General features: G+C 40.4%; 1 protein-coding gene across 1 annotated transcript in view; it reads left to right on the top strand.

Moving 5' to 3' along the window:
• Positions 1–22,147, top strand: part of CADM4 (cell adhesion molecule 4) — a 222,432-nt gene that overhangs the window by 179,492 nt on the left and 20,793 nt on the right. The window contains exons 4-6 of the mRNA XM_063436923.1: positions 750–884; positions 3,098–3,259; positions 14,103–14,193. Coding sequence (XP_063292993.1) covers positions 750–884; positions 3,098–3,259; positions 14,103–14,193 — 388 coding nt within the window. The remainder of the gene's footprint in view (positions 1–749; positions 885–3,097; positions 3,260–14,102; positions 14,194–22,147) is intronic.

Raw genomic sequence — 22,147 nt, 5'->3', positions numbered from 1 at the left:
TGTGATGCTCTGTGTATAGTGTATGTGATGCTCTGTGTATAGTATGTGTGATACTTTGTGTATAGTGTATGTGATACTCTGTGTATAGTCTATGTGATACTACTGGAATGTCATTAAACTACCAATGTAGTCAAAAGATATCATAAGACGTAGTAGGGACTAGATTGTATCTCATTGTGAAATCCCACCTTGACAAAGCAAAAGATGGAGCTACCGTCATCAAGTTTTGTCACTTGTCCCAGCCGTAGAAAGCTCGTTACGAGATAATATCCACAGAGGCTTCCACGTCTCAAAGGATCGGCCATAGTCCATGGTTGTACTTTCCTGCATGTGCGAGAATATAGCATTGACGTGGATTCCTGGTGGATGAAGGTCCAGGAGCTTAAGAAACAAGATTGCCATACCTAGGGGTTCAGTAGCAAGTTAGTATAAATCACCATAGTTGCACCCCACGGCCACTACACCCCAGGTGGCATTGTCATCAATGGGGGTCTTTGCAAAATATTAAAAGACCCCATAAGGTGACATACTTTAAAAATAAATTCTATTTTGAAAGCCCTATTTCACTACGGAAAGTCCTACGTATTTAGCATTAACAGCTCTATACATCCCTTTTATTGAATGAATGGGGCATTCCATTTTTTTTTATTAGGTCTGTAAAGACAAGCTTGTTGTAATGTCATTATTCTGGAATTAGTCCTAGGATGTATCTCCTTTCATGCAGTGTATGATTTATTTGTTCCACACAGTTCCCCCTGAAAACCCATTGGTGGAAGTAAGCGAACAAGCCGTAGAAGGTGGAGAGGTCGAGCTAACGTGCATTGCACCACGGACGAAACCAGCAGCCACGCTGACCTGGCGGCGTGATCGCCGTGAGCTTCGAGGTGAGATCAGCTGGGTGTATAGGTTGTTTATTGTTATTAATTGATTAGTACAGCCATTTTTCCAAACGTCCCATCCCCACACTTTCACTAACCCAGATCACGAGCAAAAAGCTCACATCCATTTACCCATTTAATAAGGAGACATAATATAAGACCAGTTGGAACAATCGGTGAGGAATATAGTATGTTCCCAAATAATTTATAATCTCGTAAAAAATTGCACGAAGAATATTTTTCGTTACCATCAGTTGCATTCGGTGCAACATACCATAAAACATTACCCACTTCAGGGGGACTTATATCCAAGTCCTGAGTGGAGCGGATTTTTTTTCTTTACGTTCTTATGCAGGAAGACTGTGCAATTTATTTCTCTAACTGAGAACTGGATGTAATTGACAAAAGCATTACAAACATTTGCCAGATTGCAAATTGGGAAAAAATTATATTGCATCACTATTTTTTAGCTTGTCTGTCTGGCATCAACGTGAGATTAATTTGTCAGTTCTCCACAATGCCCATTTTGTGAGTAAACCCCAATACATTTGCATCCCCCCATTTTATATAGGGGCACCTTAGAGTATGTTGGAGTAGATATTTCTCCAATATCTGGGGGCCAGGGTGCGGGGATTTTGTGTTTAGAACAGGAATTGCGTTGTGCTCCCCCTTGGGCACAGCAGAAAGTGTGCTGGAGTTGTGCAGACAAACTAAAAGGTCTGTGCTTTTGATAAGGATTTGTTCGGAGACTCATCATGGCTGGAGGGTGATTGAAACTGCAGAGAGATGAAGACAGAAAGATACTGAATTACACAAGATAAGAAAACGGCAGTGATGTGCGGAGAGCGGCTAAATGTGGATATAAATAGGAATATATAGAGAGCGTCTGTGCCTCTCCGATAGTGGAGAGATAATAAAAGAATGATGGAGCGGGCAGATAGATAGTTACACCACAATCTGTAGATTATCAAAACACGGGGCATGATTCCAAGACTGCACAGTATGGAAGGCTGGCACTGCAGCCTGACCACGTTAATTCCACCTGGAAATGCATGCTTGGCTGTGCTGTCAATGCGCACAGGTTTCTGACGCCATTGGTTGTGAGCGCAGCTATAAAAATGAAACATGGTTGGGTGAGCAGGTTGGGACAATTTATTTCTGCTTTCCAAGCTGATTAACACACAGGGATGACTGTGTAATACTCCTGTTAAAGAGAAGAGTTTGGCAGGAAACAAGGCATGTTTCTGATCGCTGCTTGAAACATGTTTATGTTTAGTGTACTCCGAACCCCCCCTCCCCTACCCCCATGACAGCTTGTTAGAACATACATTACGGTCATTAGTACAAGGGCTTATTCAACATATTACGATCAACCTAAGTAGCTGTTTACGCCTTTTGTTTTATTATCTGTACATTTATGTGCTGTGTGTTGATGTATTTTATCTTTGTATTGTCTTTGCATTTCTCTGTCTGTCTGTCTATGTATCTGCTGTCTTTGAGACGATTAAACTGCCTATTATTGTCTGTGTTTCTCTGTCTATTTAGTGTCTCTGTCTTTCCTGTTTATTTACCAACAGTCTATCTTTCATTTGTCTGTCTCTGTCTTTTTACATTGCTATCTCTTTTATCCAGCTCATGTCTCTGTCTGTCTGTCTCCCTATCTATCCATCTATCACTGTTACATACACAGAAGTGAGCCTGTTGCTAAATATATATATATTCTACTTTAATATATATATTCTATATATATTCTATATAACCCTCTTATATTTTGTGAGCATTCAGACCTGCCACCGGCTTTCCTCTTTGTGTTTGCAAACGGCCATAAAATGACGTAAACCCACAATAAAATGACCACTGCCTATTTGTACAATAATTGGATTTTTTTTTCCTGCCAGATAAAAATTTGGGTCTGTTTTAGGAATCTTGAAGCCCATACACGTTCACAAAAAGTATTTATTGGCAAGCTCAAAAACGCCAACCTTCTTGGCTTGAGAAACTTATGGCTCAGATCCAGACTCATGAAAAGTTATTATCTTGACAAAATGCCTTTGGCTCTTTATACCAGTTAAAATGAAATTTGCATACCGGCGTCACTTCAAGGACTGGTTGACTCGTAATAGTCCTTATGAGACCTGTCCATGTTCTCGAAGCCTAATGTGTTAGACGGTTATTCATGAGTAGCAAGAATTCCTTCTCATCCATTTATGCCTTTGCAGGTTTTGCAAGCAAGCAGGAGAATGGAAAAACCTTCAGCATAACGAACACAATTCGATTTCCAGTGGAGAGAAGGGACAATGGGGAGATAGTGACCTGCGAGGCCTCTCACCCGGCTCTTAAAGGACAGAAGAAGCAAACACAATACGTGTTGGATGTTCAGTGTAAGTGAGGATAGCAGGTAACTGAGTGATCATTGACTTATCTGGTAGGCTAATTACCCTGTTTCTGGACATCAAATTCCACCACCCCGATGTAGTCTTTTTACACCTTGGACACCTTGGAGGTTATCAATACTCCTCTACTGATTGACCTTGAATGAACACCTATGATCATTAGACTTGGAGATTTGTCTGGTCTAAACTACAATTCATCTGAATTTGGGCCGATTGGGTAATTGGTCATAGTCCCAAACTCTGAGACAATATAGCCAAATCAAGAACCAAATGAGCCACGTAATGACTAGACATGTTCGTTTTTATTCGTGATTCAAATGGTGCCAAAAAAAGAGATGATTGATGGCTAAGGGACATACATTATATGATATATAAATATAGATTTAATTTCTTTACTGATCCTGTTTTTCTCCCTTTTTTGGTTATTTTTTCACTTGATCTGTGAACAAAATGGCAGGAAAATACTCCTTTCAGTGTACTGCAATCTGATTCATTTATAAATCTTGTTTTTGGTACCAAAATTCTGCTGAGCTGAACAGGCACATAGCCACAACTCATAAATCCAGAAAGAGGTTACATTTTGGTGGGCAAGGGTTTGGCTGACCCTACTGTTCTTGCTGTGCACAAATCTAATGACCATCTTTAATGTATATTTTCAAATATCCGTAAGGTAGCAGTAGAGAATTTTAGGTTACGAAAGGTCCTTAAATTGCAAACTACCTCATCAGGTTGTAGTTATCCAGTCCTGAATACTATACTGCAGTGGTTGCTCCCAATTCTTGTCCTCCCACGATTCGAGTTCTTGTGTTCTCTTTCCAAAACAGAAAAAAAAAAAAAACTATATAATGTAAATTAATTATTTATTGATGGCATGGTTATCATATTGTGAATCTTTTTTTTTTTTTTCTCGTTACCCCCTCAGCCAGACATTTGGAAATGTCAAGCCCCTATTTTAGATTTTAATCAAAAGTCATTGGTGGAAAATCCACTTTGCCGTAACACAATGGCTATAAAAGAATGGAATAAAAAAGGTGTCACTTTTCTTTTCCTATTTTTTCAATTCAATTTTAGAATATGTTTGTTCATAAAATGAATCACATTATACATTGGGACTGCGGCATATCAACAAATCATTCCTAGATTAAATTACATAAGGGAAGTATGTGAAAAAATATTATCGTGCAATAGATTGTAAATCGGAATAGCTGAACGTGGAACTTCTCAGGGCTATATGAAAAACCATGGTCATGATAAAGATACAATATCTTCTACTATTTATATATGGCCCGTATTATGTTGAGATCAATTCGAGGATCAAAACATTCTTTGTGAAGATCAGGGATGGAATGTTTTGAAAGGTCTAGTCTTGACACGATTATAAATGTAATAACGTGGATCATCTATGATCCTGATGGTGGAAATATAACATATACTAGCTTAGCTGGAACAAGATTGATTGATTTTATTATTATTACTATACGATTTGACCCTTTAGCAATATTTCCTCTTTATTACATGATTATTCATGGTCTCAATGTTTCTTAGATCAGAAGTAAGAAACTAGCGTATTTTGTTATATTGATGGCTAATACTAACATACCGTATATACTCGAGTATAAGCCGACCCGAATATAAGCCGAGGCCCCTAATTTTACCCCCAAAAACTGGGAAAACTTATTGACGCGAGTATAAGACTAGGGTGGGAAATGCAGCAGCTACTGGTAAATTTCTAAATAAAATTAGATCCTAAAAAAATTATATTAATTGAATATTTATTTACAGTGTGTGTATATAATGAATGCAGTGTGTGTGTGTATGAGTGCAGCGTGGGTGTATGAGTGCAGTGTGTGTGTGTGTGTGTGTGTGTTGCAGAGCCTTGGTGTTGGGTGGGCAATTTTATTATTATTTTTTTAATTATTTTTTATTTTATTTAATTATTTTTTATTATTATTTTTTATTTTATTTAATTATTTTTTTTATTTTATTTTATTGTATTATTTAAATTTTTTTCGGCCCCCCTCCCTGCTTGTTACATGGCAGGGAGGGGGCTCTCACTCCCTGGTGGTCCAGTGGATGGGCACTGTGTAGGAGGGGGCTGGCAGAGCTGTTACTTACCTCTCCTGCAGCTCCTGTCAGCTCCCTTCTCCTCCGCTCCGGTCCGTGCAGCTCCCAGTGTAAGTCCCAGTGTAATTCTCGCGGCCGCACTATGACCCCCGCGGCTCTCGCGAGACTTACACTGGGAGCTGACAGAGGTGCTGAACGGACCGGCGCGGAGGCAGAGGGAGCTGACAGGAGCTGCAGGAGAGGTAAGTAAACGCTCTGCAGCCCCCACAGCCCCCAGTCTGTATTATTGCAATGCAAATTGCCATAATACAGACAATTGACTCGAGTATAAGCCGAGTTGGAGTTTTTCAGCACAAAAAATGTGCTGAAAAACTCTGCTTATACTCGAGTATATACAGTAATTCTGTATAAGTTTGTTAACAAATCAAAAATGCATGCTGCCCAGTCTTCCAAGCCCCTACTCATTTTATTTCAACTCTTGATTTTACCCTTATGTCATCCATTTAATATGCCTTTATTGAGCACTATTTAAAACGTTATATTCCAAAGATAAAAAAAACGAGTCCTTGACCATTATAAAAGTCTTCATTATATTTATTAAGACGTATTTTGCTAAAATCTGATTGACATCCATTGATTCTTTTTGACAGTATGTATTCTGTCTCATTTAACTTGCTGTGTTCTGACAATTATGTGTATTATGTGATACAAATGAAAGGACTATTTTTTGTACAAGCGAAGCGCGTTGGGGGATTTAGTCCATTGACATCTCATTTCCCGGGTCATTTATTACACTCAACAGCCTGGCATGAGCTTGGGGGGAAATGTAACTATAATTATTTTTCTCATTTGATCTTAAAGAAAACGCAATGCTTCAATTTAATTTGGGTTTGTACAAAAGAGAAGTTCATGTAACATGCTTTTTTTTTTAAAAAATCTTTTATTGTCCCAGAAAATCTGTATTTTACAACAGACCATGGCCTGCCATTATAATTATCTCATCTGTGGAGTTTTATAGCCGCTCAGCACAACAAAAATTTAAAATTCCCTTTGAATTCATGACAATTCACACTTGAGTATTTAAAGGGACACTTTAGGCACCACAACAGCTTTAGCTTAATGAAGCAGTTTTTGTATATAGATCATGCCCCTGCAGTCTCACTGCTAAATGCTCAGCCATTTACGAGTTAAACCACCTTTTTTTTCTGTTTATTGAGCCCTAGCAGTAATTCACACAGCCTACATTAAAAAAAAAAAAAAAAAATTGTTTCATTTTCAATCAGATATTAACTTGCTTTATACTTTTTTTTATCTACTGTTCTGTAAATTGAACTGTAATCACACACAGGTGGTGATCCAGAAAGATACTAACAATGATGCACAATTCTAAAGTAAACAGAATCTGCAATAAAGGAAGTTTAAACATGCAATCCCTTTTTACAGGAAGGGTTTAGGAAGGCTGTGCAAGTCTCATGTAGGGAGGTGTGGCTAGGGCTGCATAAACAAAGGGATTTAATTTCTAAATGGTAGAGAATTGAGCAGTCAGACTACAGGGGCATGATCTATACACCAAAACTGCTTCATTAGGCTAAAGTTGTCTTGGTGCATATAGTATCCCTTTAATCCTGTTTCATGTAAAAGAAGGATATGCCGGGATTTGTTTTTACAAAATTTGGAATTGCTGAAAATCAACAAGCGGCTTTTAAATTTTAGGCTGAATTCCATAACTTGGCAGTATTAGCCTTAATGTGCAGTTCACTTGTCGGTTGTTCACAATCTTGTTTTGGTGAAAAAGCCGCCTTTTTCTGATCTGTTTAGATGTTTAAATTCAGGCTTTTTTACACTTGCCTTGTTTTCTATTCACAATCTCTCTGCTGTCGTTTTTATTATTGATGCACGCCTGCTTTCTTTATCAGTATCCACTCTGCAGTGTTGCGCCATTTCATACGCCATTTGTGATCGGCAATACAGGGATGTATCAGGGCGATACATGATTTACAATCATGACATACACACTCCCTCCCTGCCCTCGCGGTGGCATTTGCAAGCCTTATCTCACCGGCTCGGATTATTAATTGCTTTTGGATTGTTACCTTTTAATGAAATACAGCAGCATCTCGTGATATCACTAGTAACCTTTTTATTCTCATGTCACTGAGAGAATTGGGGCCCTGTTGAAGCATTTATAGTTCATCTCTGACACAATGTCGTCTTTTTCTGTGCGTTCAGGTGAAAGATATGGTAAAAGAGAAAAAAAGAATCACTAAATTTAGAGATTCCAAGCTTATTAACATAGAAAGTGATTGGGGGAGGAGGGATTGTTCATATTACCTGATCTGAAAAACAGAAATGTCTAAACGTTAACGAAGCACCACTACATTGGGCAATGGGCATACAGTTTCCTTTGGTTTTCATCACCCAACCTTTACACCTTTCCCCTGTTTGTAAACTCACGGCATTTCCATGAATCTATCCCAATTAGTTTGGGATTGTTTTTTTTTGCGAAAGAATGAATTGAGAAATGTTGCACTTTATGACTTTGGAATAAAATAATTGGTTTACTGGATAATGGGATTCAACGATGCATATCTTTCTTGAGTTTATATTGCATCAATACAGGTTGGGATGCTTTGTTGCTTGTTACCCGACCTAATACTCTTAAGAGGAACACTATAAGGTCAGGAACACAAAATGTATTCCTGACCCTATAGTGTTAAAAACACCATCTAGCCCCCCTGACCTCATTGCCTCCCTAAATACAGTAAAATCTTACTTGTATTCAACTCTGCAGCTTTGTCCCCGTCTGCCTCTGACCTGCATACTGACCTGCCTACTTTCTGCTGACATCATCAGAAATGGAGGTCTGAGCCAATCACAGTGCTTCCCCATAGGATTGGCTGAGGAGGCAGATCAGGGGCAGAGCCAGCACAGGGCAAACACAGCCCTGGCCAATCAGCATCTCCTTATAGAGATTAATTGAATCAATGCATCTCTATAAGGAAAGTTCAATGCCTGCATGCAGAGGGGAGAGACACTGAATGGCAGTGCTGCTCACTGTGCAGCACTGCCCCAGGAAGCACCTCTAGTAGCCATCTAAGGAGTGGCCAGTGGAATTATCACTGGGCTGTAATGTAAATACTGCATTTTCTCTGAAAAGACACTGTTTACTGGAAAAAAAGCCCAAAGGGAAAAATTATACTCACCAGAACAAATGCGGTAAGCTGTAGTTGCTCTGGTGACCATAGTGTCCCTTTAAGCTCTGCTCGTTATATCATTACCACAGGTAGAAACTCTGCTTTGAAGTACAACTCCCACCACTCACATTTAAATGGCAATGCATCAATGAACAATCATTGTATTAAAAGGGTTCTGTTAGGTTTAGATCTGTCATGTTTTCCTGAGCACAGCTACATGGTGGTCGGCAGGATGTGAAAAGTTGTGCCCTGCAACATGAAGAATTTATATGCTACAGGTTGGAAACTGATTCATTAAAGGGTCTCTCCAAGCACCATGATCACTTAATTGTTTTGAAGTGGTTATGGTGCCTGGGGTCTGTATGTGCAGCATGCTTCTCTAAAACGCCACATGCACAGAAATTAACCTCTTAGCTGCCGATGTGTAACTCCCCCTACGGCAGCGTCGTTGGTTCCAGGCTGCTAACGTCAATTCTGTGCAAAAACGCACAGCAGCCATCAGACAGCCGATGGTGGTACAGCCCCTCCCTCTGTGCCATCCCTGTCCTCCCATCAGTCTGTCCTCCCTCCACATCGAGACCGAGAGACGTCAGGCCAGGAACGTCTTGGATCCGGCGATGGGAAAGAGGTGAGTTTTAGCTTTTATTTTTATTTTAGGGGGACCACCTCAGAAAGGGTTATTCTAACTAAAAACACGTTTTGAAGTAACCTTTTAATCATGGGGATTAGGAGTTACCTTTTTAGTTAATTAGTATCCCTCCTGTGACATATGAATGTTAAATACAGCACTTTTCATGTACATCCCATCAGCATGAAGAAATGATTTAATTTCAGAATAATTGCCTATTGTTTTTTATATTAAAGTCCTGGGACTGTACGTCACCCCGCACAAGGCCTCAGTCACTGTCTGACTTAGATTAATCAGATCAAACTAGCCAACATTTCCAGAGGCTGCCTTATATTTTGCTTTGAGCAAATGGATTCCTAACCTCCCTGGCGCTCAAACAGATACCAGTCTATAAGAAAAAACAATAAAACACATTAGATTGTCCTTAATTCATTGAAAACGCAATAAATCTCGGCATCCCTGCTATTGATTTGCAGCCCCCCTTGACAGCACTAATGCATTTAGACATCTGTCTGACCTATAATAACTTCAACTGATTCTCAGCAACTCTGAACCTTCCAAATTCCCATTGGCTCCCGCAGTATTCCGGTAGCTCCCAGTAATCCCTCCTAATGCTCCACAAATCCTGCTCACCCCTACGTGCTCCCATTAACGCTCAGATTACAGTAGTCACTGATTTCCACCCTGGCCGCAAATTGCTAACATAAATTCCTTTCTCACTTTAACTGACATTTCCTGAGACTCCAAACTTCACACACAATTAGCGTTTCTTAATTACATTAATTTGTGTGTGTGATTCTTTAATTTATTTATTTTTTCCTGAATGTGAAGGAAAAACTGCTCAATTTTATCCAAATGACCCCCTCTCCTTGCATAGTGTGATGCCTTAAACTTGATTACTGGGTAATGAGCTGTTACACTTGACTTTGTGTCTTAATTACATTTTTTTTAAAGAACTAAAAGGGAATTTTTTTGCTGTGGTCTGACTACGACTCCTATCATTCCTAGACGGCCTATATTACTTCCCGAGCTAATTGGACATAGCATTCAAGGAAACCACCAGTAGCCAGATATTTTAACTCTGTAACTTCCATTTTATATTACGGTAACTGGAACCCAGAGAGTTGCCCCCTCCGTACGATTTAGACGGTTTTGGAGGCTGAGGGTCGACCAAGAAAAGTTTTTGGTAAAGTGGTACAGCAGCTGCACACACAGCCAGAGGAAATAATTAGAAATAATTGTGGAGGCCCAAAAATGATAATAAGATGACACCGATTTTTCTAAATTCCCAAAAAGACATTATCAGAACACTTTGACAAATAGTAACAGTAACCAGTGGTCCAGCAGGAAACAGAGGGTCTAGATTGGTAGATGTAGCAAAGTGTCAGAACCAGTAGTAAATTCATAGTCTAGTACTGTGCGCAAGGGTAAAGCCCGGCAGCAAAGGGTCAAAGTTAATCAACAAAGCCAAGTTCTGGAGTCCAGGATACCTAGTATACTCTCAGGGGCATCTGAATCCTGAAAAAGACAGAGTCCAGGGTTGCATAACAACTGAGCGAAACAGATTGATGGTGCAGGAGTGACGCCTGACCAGTGTATGCAAGGAGTTGGCAATGAAAGGATTAAAGATCATATAAATTACTTTTCGGTGCTCCTCTGCTGCAAAAAAAATGTGTCACAAACCCCAACTCCTGAAAATGTTGGGAAATAGAGAGTTACAGCAAACCTGACATGTTATAAAGCCTGGGGAAATGGAAGAAAAATTGAATGCTTTGCAGACAAATAGGTAAAAGAAGTCTCTTCAGTGGAAAAGGAGGCAAAGCAAGGTGTCGGTAAGGGGAATTTGTCAAATAAGGCTCCTCCACGGGGCAAAAGCTCAATAAATCTATATAATAAGAAAGGAAACCGCATAGAGCTCTACAGACAAGAGATACTTCACACGCAGAGCAAAATGAATCACAAGGCGACTCTAATCAGCTGTCTAGGCCCAGGGGCTAATCTGGACCCCAGAAACATGAATTTGCTTGGCCCCATTAACCAGCTCTATTTAAAGAATGAAGATGGTGCCACACTGGTAACCTGCCCTGGGCCCTGTGTGATCTTAATCCTTCACAAGTATATGTGCCATGTGTGGCACTGGCCACTTAGGAGCAAGAGGCAGCTGCTTACTAGCTGTTCCGGATGGCGCCAGCAATGAGTTACATTGTATCCTGCTGTGCCGGGCTTTGACTAATGATGTCCCTGTGAGTGTCTCAGATACCCAGTCATATTGCTATTGATATTTGTTATGGACACCATCCAGCACAGCTCCATTATATACCTCTAATTAAATTAACATTTCACACATAACTGGCTCTGTAATTAGCGGGAGGGGCAACACCGGTGATTCTGTAACCACAGCAACTAAATGTCACAACGACAAAAGGAGAGAGACACAGCAGTTCATACCACTAGTATTAAGCTGCTAAAGGACAGACAGATTAATTCTAGACACTGGTAGAATGCAACTCCTACAATCCTTGGCAAAAGGCCCGTCCTGGCCAAGGAGAGCTATAGATGGGACCAGAGCATGTCATTAGAGTGGATACAATGTAATATCAAGCCAGATAAAATAAAAGGCCATTATAGCTGATGTCTATCGAAGGGTCATGGGAGTAGTAATTCTCCCATTAAGACCACAAAATAATACACTGCCTGGCCAAAAAAAAAATCGCCACCATAAAAAAGGTCACACACTCTAATATTTCGATGGACCGCCTTTAGCTTTGATTACGGCTCGCTGTGGCATTGTTTTGATAAGCTTCTGCAATGTCACAAGATTTATTTCCGTCCAGTGTTGCATTAATTTTTCACCAAGATCTTGTATTGATGCACAAAGCCTTCTCCAGCACATCCCAAAGATTCTCAATGGGATTAAGGTCTGGACTCTGTGGTGGCCAATCCATGTGTGAAAATTATGTATCATGCTCCCTGAATTATTCTTTCACAATTTAAGGCCGATGAATCCTGGCATTGTCATCTCGGAATACATCCATGTCATCAGGGAAGAAAAAATCCATTGATGGAATAACCTGGTCATTCAGTATATTCAGGTAGTCAGCTGACCTCAGACCTGACCAACTGCAGCTACCCCAGATCATAGCACTGCCCCCAGGCTTGTACAGTAGGCACTAGGCATGATGGGTGCATCACTTCATCTGCCTCTCTTCTTACCCTGATGCGCCCATCACTCTTGCACCGGGTAAATCTAGACTCATCAGACCCCATGACCTTCTTCCATTGCTCCAGAGTCCAATCGTTATGCTCCCTAGTAAATTGAAGTCTTTTTTTCCGATTAGCCTTACTGATTAGTGGTTTTCTTAAGGCTACACAGCTGTTCAGTCCCAATCCCCTTCGCATTGTGCATGTGGAATTATTAAAAATTCTACTGTTGTTTTTCTACGATTTGATTTCACCAAACGTTTAAGTGATCGGCGATCACGATCAATCAGGTTTTTTACTGACCACATTTCTTCCTCGAAGATGATGGTTCCCCACTATCCTTCCAGTTTTTAATAAATCGTTGGGCAGTTCTTAACCCAAGTTTAGTAGTTTCTGCAATCTCCTTAGATGTTTTCTCTGCTTAATGCATGCCAATGATTTGACCCTTCTCAAACAGACCACGGGATGTGTCTTTCGACATGGTTGTTTAAGAAATGAGAAGCTACACATTGCAATAGTTGGGATTTAATAACTTGTTGCCAGCTGAAAAATAATTATCCATGCAGTAACTATCCAATAGGAGGCTTTTACCTATTTGCGACTTTTACCAGGTGGCGACTTTTTTTTTTGACCAGGCAGTGTATATTTTAAAAATGTATTACTTTATAATGCCAAATGCCATTAACTAAATCATGGACAGTCAGATATACAGTCAGACAGATTATTTTTACATTTCAAACAAGTGTGTCTATGTTCTCTACAAACTAGAAAATGACAAATAAAGTCCTTGAAGGCACAGTCCAGACTCCTAAAGTACTTTGTACATGAATCAGTTCAGCAAATTGATTTTTAGAAATTGTCCTTTTAGAAATTGCTCACTGTGCCTAGATGGGTGTCAGCTACACCTCACTGACGAGGCCTAAAAGAAGGCCGAAACGATCGTCTGGGGTTGCTGTATCTCTTGTGCAGAGGGAACTTTCTGGCATTTCGGATTTGGACTGCCGGTACGGGTGGGACCAGTCTGATATGCTTTAGATACGTTCTCTCTGTAATGGCACAAGTGAGCAAAAATTATTTTGAGACCTGAGCGGGAATGTACCGAAGGGCAAGTTGTCGAGTCTCTCTAAGCTTTTACCCATTCTTGGAGTTCTCATGCTTTTTTTTTTTTTTTTTTTGCTTTTAGAAATTGGCACTTATATAAATTAACCTTGTTACACCCCCTGGCTGTTAATTCGAAAACCGATTCTGTTACTTCATTAAGAGGCAGCAATAGCCCAGAGCACCTGCCTTGCAAAGACTTCTCATTGAGCTGCATTGGGAAGTCTGTGATTGGACAGCCACAGAAAGTCTGGGCGGGGTTAGAAGGGGAGGGCTTGCAAAGGCAGTAGACAAGAGATCTGCAGCTGTTGCAAGTTGTTTTCAGCTATAACCCCACTAAAATAAAATGAATAATTAAATGCATGCATGTTTTTATTAGGGGTACATTTGCTAAACATCTATTTTTTCATTTACATTTTTATTTGTTTATTTTTTTTAAAGCATGTAGAGTGGTACTTGCGTAATATCGCATCAAGTAATACATTTTTGACAAAAAGAGTTGTTTTGTGTCACAGAAAAGGATTACCATTCTACACGCCTGTTTATTTAAAGCTGTTTGAACCAAATAATGACCACGCAAGCTAGTGCTCGTGGTTGTCCCATTATATTGTGTCTCACTCTTTCTTCCAATCCGTGTGTTTCACAGATTCTCCTACGGCTCGCATTCAGGCCTCCCAAGCCGTGGTTCGAGAGGGTGACGAGCTTAATCTGAAATGTGACGTGACCGGTAACCCAAGGTAAGTCTCTTATATGACCTAAATGTGAGGTTCTGCAGATGCATTTTCTCTGTAGCTTTAAACCTGGTATAAAAAGAATCCCACAAATTGGTTTACTAATAAAAAGCACACAGTATGCTGAGCCTTTTTTTTCCCAAACCAGAGTGTTTCTCGGCTGTTCGTGATGAGCATTTTTAAAAAGGAGCTATACATTTTATTCTCTCTCTCTGTCCACAAACTATTGGAGGATTTCACAGTGAAATATGCATCTAACAGGGCCAGCGCACAATGAAAAAAATAAAAATAAAAAATACATTTGTAGACGTTCGGTCCTTATAAATCGTCCGCGCCACTACCTTGTAGCCTTCACACGGGTACATAAGCCCCACAGACGTCCTGATGACGTTCAAGGCAGACCATAAAACCAGTTTTAATACGACCTGCACACCCCATATATCTCACACTGCAGCGGCAGACGCAGGAAAAGAGCAGACACGCAGACTCCCCCTGCAGCCCTAAACACCACAAAGAATCCTAATCAGGACATCTACCCAGAGAATCTCCATCACCATAGGAAAGTCCTCTTCTAGATAACGATCCAGAAAACCCCACTGGATTTACACTGACTTAGAGCTAAGGGCGTTTTGTTTTCTTCTGTAAATTCCAAACTAAATAATTTCCTTTGAGGATAAATTTAAATTAAAAATGTTTTTAAAATGCTAAAGACTCCTGTTGGTGGCTGGAGTGTCCCTTTAACAGTTTGGATAAAGCACTGATTGTATGTGACATTATGACAATTTAGTTCTTGAAGTCTTCATGCCTTGCTTATATTACCACCAGCACCTCCGTACATCACCAATGCCTATAATTAAATAGTGTTTTTAAAGACCAGATTTTTACGATGACATGGACTGTCATAGGTCCTCATGGGGTTAAATAAACAATGCTTATGTACCTTCTTCACCATGAATAAAAAAATAAAAATAAATTTGAAAGGGAGTGCATAACGGGGGTTGTGGATGAGTCACCAGTGGGCAGTAACGATTTGCCCACTCTACTTTTTCTGGTGGGCATTTTATTTGAGTTCTTGGAAACAAGATTCGGGGATGCCAGTTGGGACTGCGCTGCGAAATCCAGGACTGTTGGGAGATATGAATATGGAGTGCATTATATAACAGCGAGACGAGGTTTAGAATGCAGTACTTGCATGTCAAGTCCTTGTAAATCCACACTCCTATCATTCAGAGCCTGGCGCTGTGAGTTTAGATCTCACTGCTTGTTGGACAGATGATAGGATTGCATTGTATTATCGTCTCTCTGCAATGTATCACCATTATCAAGATGCCTGGGGGCAACTATACACCCAAGGACAGACTGTTCAGCTCTGAATGATGTGAGTGTACCGTTCCAAAAGTTTGGACATTTATGTTTGCTGTATATTACTCTTACTATTGGCTGGCTTTTATTTGTATGTATTGTTTGTTCAATGTTCCCAGCGGGAAAAAAGAAATAATTAAAAAGTATTGCATTTTAATTTCCATCTCACGGGAGTCACTTGCTCTCTATAAAGCTCTCTGCTCTGTCTGTGTTTCCTAGAATGGTTGGCTGATAAATAATTCTCAGAAATGAAGTCCAATGGCTGGATGTTTGTTGTGCGCTCCTAGGCTGGAGGAATTCTTAGCAAATACCCAAGGCGATAACTCAGCATATTTTACCCAGCAAAAATAAAATCCTAAAGGTTAGGTGGGCAGATTTGCCCACAGAAGGGGGCACTCTTTTATAATAACATTAATTTGATTTAAAAGCAGATCTACACCCTGCTGATTTTCAAATAATTATTTTGTTTTACTAAATTGTTTATTAAGGCTGCTGCCTTTCTAAATGAAAACTCCAGTGACCATAACCAGTCTGACGTAGTGGTTATGGTGCAAGGAGTGCGTTGGTGCCCTTTCAGTATCTCAGCAGGGTCTGAAGAGAGGAGGCCCCATCGTACGTTTGACTTCTTATCCAGTGAGCTGTAGTGGTTATGGTGCTTCAAGCGTTTCTTTAATTTGTCGTTAAAACATAGTATAGACTTATTTGTCTTAAGCATAACTGTGCTGAAGTCATGGAAGGCCGGTGCCTCTGGTATCTCCATATGTGATGCCCATTGAATCCAAATGTATAAAAACAGATCCCACTGATATTATTATTATTTATTTATATAGCGCCAGCGAATTCCATAGCGCTGTACAATGACTATCTGCCATATTGCTCAATATTTTGTTTCTGTCCAGTTTTTTGTCAGATTATAGCAACTTTGTTTTTTTCTGCTTTTACATTGGGGTCCCTCATGTCACTTATGAGTGTTTTACTTAAGACTATACGGGGGGGAAAAACATACAGAAGGCAGATCTGATTTAATACCTCCCCGTATGTTACATTTTCAAAACAATCTCTTATTCATACAGTTGGTTATTGTAACTAATGGGGTAGTGTTGGAATTAGCTCCTTTATGTGCTAATACCCCCCGCCGTGCCGATGTGGCATTAAACCTACTAGTGTTGGAACTTTAAATCCACATAATCGAACACTTCCCGGGGGGTTACCTCTCATCACTCGCTAGAAATACAGTTTCTTCCTGTTATACCAGCTCTTCAATGTTCAATCACGATTTTCAATTGCTTATTGCGTTTTTTTGACTGCAATGGCCAATTTAGCTGAAATTCGGTATTGCAAATCACATTGCCAATGTCTGCAATCGCAGCAAATTTGCCAATCCCTACAAAAGACATCCAGCAGTGTAAAAAAAGAAAAAGAAAAAAAGCCCAAGGATAAAAACAGATACATTTCTGCAGTGTCAATTTTGTTGTTGTTTTGTTTTTGTTTTTTGGGGGGGGTATTTGTTTTCCAGTGAGACCTCCAGCCAAAATTACTGGAAGGATTTAAATTAAATGTTATACATTGACGCGGCGATCAAACTGACCTTTTAGCTAGAGGCACTGATTAAAAAAAAAAAAACAAAAAACAGATCCTGCAAAAATATTTTTAACCCAGCGCTGTTAAGCATTCCGAGAAACGGGTATCCCTAGATTTAAAGCAATTATGGCCAAGAGATATTTCTCCATCTGATATAGAACTACAACTCCCATGATGCTTTGCAAGCCTCACGAAACCTGTAGTTTTGCAAGAGTTTGGAATTTGGCCTTTTTTTTACACCTAGTCATGAAATATTTCAGAAAACTCAATGTCTGTCCATTATCCCGATTTTTATTTAGGTACGGGAACTTGTGACAATTTCCACTCAATAATACAAGATTGCTTGTCTGCTCCAGCCGAGCCTGGTAATTCTCTCCAAATGCCCCTAGCATGCGAAGAGTTACATTTTACACAGCTTACGAGTGCGTGGCATTTAGGATTACCATGGCAACCACTAGCCTTTTTTCCCCACTGGAAGATTTTGTTGATGGAGACAAAGAAAAAAAGAGCACTGGCTTCTGCCCTGGTAATAGAGGACACTAAGAAGTATTATGCGATATTAAAGCGCAATGGGAGGAGTTATAAGGAGGAACTATAGAAGGTGTTGTAGAGAGTGTAGTCCACAACATCTGGAGTGCCGAAGGTTGCCTACCCCTGTACAGTGTATATAGTTATAGGGCAGTAATAGGTAACCTTGTCACCACAGATCTTTTGCCCATGATTTGCTACTTTTATAGAACCATTGTAAAGGCTGTCTGAGCGCGATAGGACCAATTTAGTTTACAAATCCAAGACTGAATATATTAGAATTTTTCCAGATCATGTATTTTAGCCTCCGTTTTACCCTTTAGATTTAGGCCTTGATTTAATATTGTTGGATAGGCTCTCAAAATTATTTCATAATTTTGGATAAACTTTTAAAAGCATTTTTTTTAAAGATATTAAAATATAAAAAAAACTATAGTATATTTAAAAAAAAAGGTATCAATACATAAAAAATAAAAAATAAATGAAATGAAATGAAATGAAATGAAATGAAATGAAAAAAAATTCAATATTAAATCACTTTAAAAGTTTATCCAAAAATATTAAATCCATACCTCCCAACAGTTAGGAAGGGAAAAATCAGGACAGGGTCGTTGGGACCACGACAGGCTCCTTGGTCGGCCCACAGCCTTCGTGACATTACCCGACAAAACTGGGACAGTTGGGAGGCCTTTTAAATAATTTAGAAAGGTTATCCAATATTGTTAAATCAAGGTCTTAATTTGCTAGAATTTTAAATTTGATAAATAAACGGGAAGGACTTTTCGGAAGATGTTCTAGGTCGTTTTCATTGTGGCAAACTGGCCTGTTCAGATATGTAATTTCACTTCTAAATCGTAATCTCCAGAGCATCATCTCAATAAGTTATGTGTCTATTTATCAAGCTTCTCTTTGCCTTTTACTCCATTGTAATGGGCTTGTTCGTGCTTTGTAAATTATTAATAGTAATCATCTCTAGCTTATAGGAAGGAATTAGACAGCATTCCATAGAGCAGTAGTAAACGTTATGGGGAACGATATATGGAGTGCTTGACGTTGGTTACATAAAGCAAAAAGAGGAAATATAGAAAGAGATTATACAGCGACACGGGAGGAATTATAGGGAGCGATTATGGAGCGAAATTGAAGGCGTTCCGCAGAGCAGCAATACAGGAAAACAGAAGTTATATGGAACATAAACTATAAAGAGTGATAGAGATATGTTATATGGAGCAATCAATGGATTTATTGGGATAGCTAACGGAAAGGGTATACGGAGCAATCAGTGGATTTGTTAGTAGATCTAATATGACGTAAAAAGAATACGTGGAATAATTAATCAATGTTGCATTTGGTTCTTTAATTCCACGATTAATCTACGCAAACGCTCTCGAGGGCTGCGAGTCCGTAAAACTGCAAATATACGCAGAAATGGTGGTTGATCTAAACAGATTGATTACGACTCCTATCATTCTTTGGGTTGGATGAGTTTAACCCCTTAAAGGGAAACTCCAGTGCCAGAAAAACGATCCGTTTTTCTGGCACTGGAGGGTCCCTCTCCCTCCCACCCACCAATCCCCGGTTACTGAAGGGGTGAAAACCCCTTCAGTGACTTACCTGGGACAGCGGCGATGTCCCTCGCCGCTGTCTCCGCCTCCGCGACGCTCCTCCTAATGATTACGTCGGCCGGTGGGCGAGACTAATCTCGCTCACCGGCCGAGGAGACCTAATGCGCATGCGCGGAAATGCCGCGCATGCGCATTACGTCTCCCCATAGGAAAGCATTGAAAAATCATTTCAATGCTTTCCTATGGGGTTTTGAGCGACGCTGGAGGTCCTCACACAGCGTGAGGACGTCCAGCGACGCTCTAGCACAGGAAACCTGTGCTAGAACCCAGGAAGTGACCTCTAGTGGCTGTCTAATAGACAGCCACTAGAGGTGGAGTTAACCCTGCAATGTAAATATTGCAGTTTATGAAAAACTGCAATAATTACACTTGCAGGGTTAAGGGTAGTGGGAGTTGGCACCCAGACCACTCCAATGAGCAGAAGTGGTCTGGGTGCCTGGAGTGTCCCTTTAAGGACACATGACATGTGTGACATGTCATGATTCCCTTTTATTCCAGAAGTTTGGTCCTTAAGGGGTTAATGGAAGTTGTAGTCCACGGATAATGATATTTCCTGAAGCCGTGATATTTTTTTTTTCCCCCACACTAGCTGTAATTAAATATTTTCCACAGTAGATAACCCATGCCATCTGTAGATACCGGCCCCATCCGATGATCACAGTGACCAACACAAAAGAATCCCGCTGCAACGACAGTCTCTCGCTTTGTCTGTTGAAGAGAATGTTCTAAACCTACGCGTTAAACAGAGACAGGATGAGTTATTAGGATGAACTGACATTACACACTATAATAGCATGCAAGACAAGCTTCATTGCTTTCCTCTTCATAGCCAGGTCTTATGTTAAACCTCTCTGTTTAACTCTCTTTGTCTGCCCCCAACAGAAAGAGACTACATTTCATTTGTTCTGGAAGAAAAGAAGAAAAAAGATCAATCACTTCTAAACAGTCACTTCTCAATATCCTAATTCTACCCAACTGTTTTCATTCTGCTCTGACAGTGACTGCACTCTCTGGGGTCACCGTGTGTCCCCTATACAGTCTATCGTTTCAACAAAACATCCTTATGCCATCTGCGGTAGCCTTTCTTATCTTGCTACAGTCCGGATCAGCACTGCGTGGTCTCAGAACTGTGCTTAACATCTAGAAAAAAGATAATTGTTACAAAAATACCCACAAAAGAAAAAAATAGCCATCAGTTTTTTTTTCTAAAAATCTATCTAGTAAGGAGCAAATGAATAAAACTGGGCATAGTGAAACCTATGTAGCAAAGTTAATTGTACCCTAAGGAAGAACACATTAGGCAGGTTAGAAGAATTAGAGCAGGTGTCTCAAGCTTGGTGTCTAGATTAGAGGTTTAACGTCTAGGAGACTGTGATTTAGGGCAACGGTAGGCAAAAGGAAGATTGCTAGCTGATCATGAAATACACCTTACATAATTCTCAGCTATTATTAAAGATGCAAAAAACGAGAATATGATAACTCTAAGAACGGGCAAAATTTCAGAGAAACTCAGTAGCTTGCCCTGCTGTTAGTCCCCGCTCAGGGCTCAAAGTAGTTTCTGCTCAATTGTGCCATTACAGATAGAACCTTTACCATTTGCATATCAGACTGATCTCACCCATACGGGCAGTCTAGAACCCAAAATCCCAGCAAGTTCGTTTTTGCCTTCTTTGGGCCTCGTCAGCGAGGTGTAGCTGATAACCCCTCTAGGAATAGTGAGCACAGGGTCCATGTCTGGATTACCCTTTTAGCTTAGAGAGAGCCTAAGCTGATGCATTGCTACAAAAATAAAGAATATGATAACGCTGAGACCAGACAAAAACTGAGAATCTTGAGAGATGCAGTTAAATGGATTCTTGAGATTTATGTTTTTGCCACCCCTGATTTAGTGTTGATCCAGTTTTGTTCTAATTAGAGATCTTAGTATAGAACAGTTGTTCCCAAACTTTGTGCCGCGGCGCCTGGGAACTGTGCCTCCCTCTCCCCTGCCAGCTCTGCAGGACTGGAGGGGAGAACAGAGATCTCCCTCTCCATCCCGCTCGCAGTGTAATGCTGGCCTCCGGCAGGGGAGGGAAGAAGAGAGAACCCAGGGAGCTGTAACCTGCATCTCCGCCAGGTTCTCCTCTCGCAAGCTTGAAACGTTGCCGCGGTTCCAACGGCAACGCTCCAAATCTCGCAAGAGTTAACTCTAGCAGCACCTGAGTTTGCTAGAGTTCACGGTCACTACTGGGACCACTAGGGATCGCATGAAATTTCCCCCCTCCCAGGCACAGGTAAGTAGGGAGGGGGATATGAAAGTAATTTTTTTTTTTTTTTTTTTTTTTAACAACACTTTTTATTAATCTCCCCTCCTACCCCCACGGACCCTCAATAACTCTGCCCATACACACACCCTGCCCCTAATAAACACACATACTGTCCCCTATAAACACACACACACTGCCCACCCCATAAACACACACAAACACTGCGTACCCCTAACGCACACTACATCCTTCACACACACACTACATCCTTCACAAACACAATGCACCCCCATAAACACACTGCACCCCTCACTCTCACACACACACACACACTGCATCTCTCACACACACACACACACACACACACTACTGCCGCTATCCCCTACTACAGCCCCTATCCTGGCAGATCCCAGGTAAGTTGTCAAACTGTTCTTAAACAGTTTGACTACTTACCCTGGGAGGGCATCAATGCACTCCTGGCACCATAACCACTACAGAGTGCTGTAGTGGTTATTGTGCTGGGATTGTTTTTTTAAATAATCTACCAGTTCTGCTCCCAAGATTAGGCTCTGGATCTGCGCCAGAACGGCAAACATTTCTGCCAAACAGGGGCCCACT

This window comes from Pelobates fuscus, chromosome 11 (assembly GCF_036172605.1).
Source record: "Pelobates fuscus isolate aPelFus1 chromosome 11, aPelFus1.pri, whole genome shotgun sequence".
NCBI classification, from domain to species: Eukaryota; Metazoa; Chordata; class Amphibia; order Anura; family Pelobatidae; genus Pelobates; species Pelobates fuscus.
This window is presented reverse-complemented; position numbering and strand designations above follow the sequence as displayed.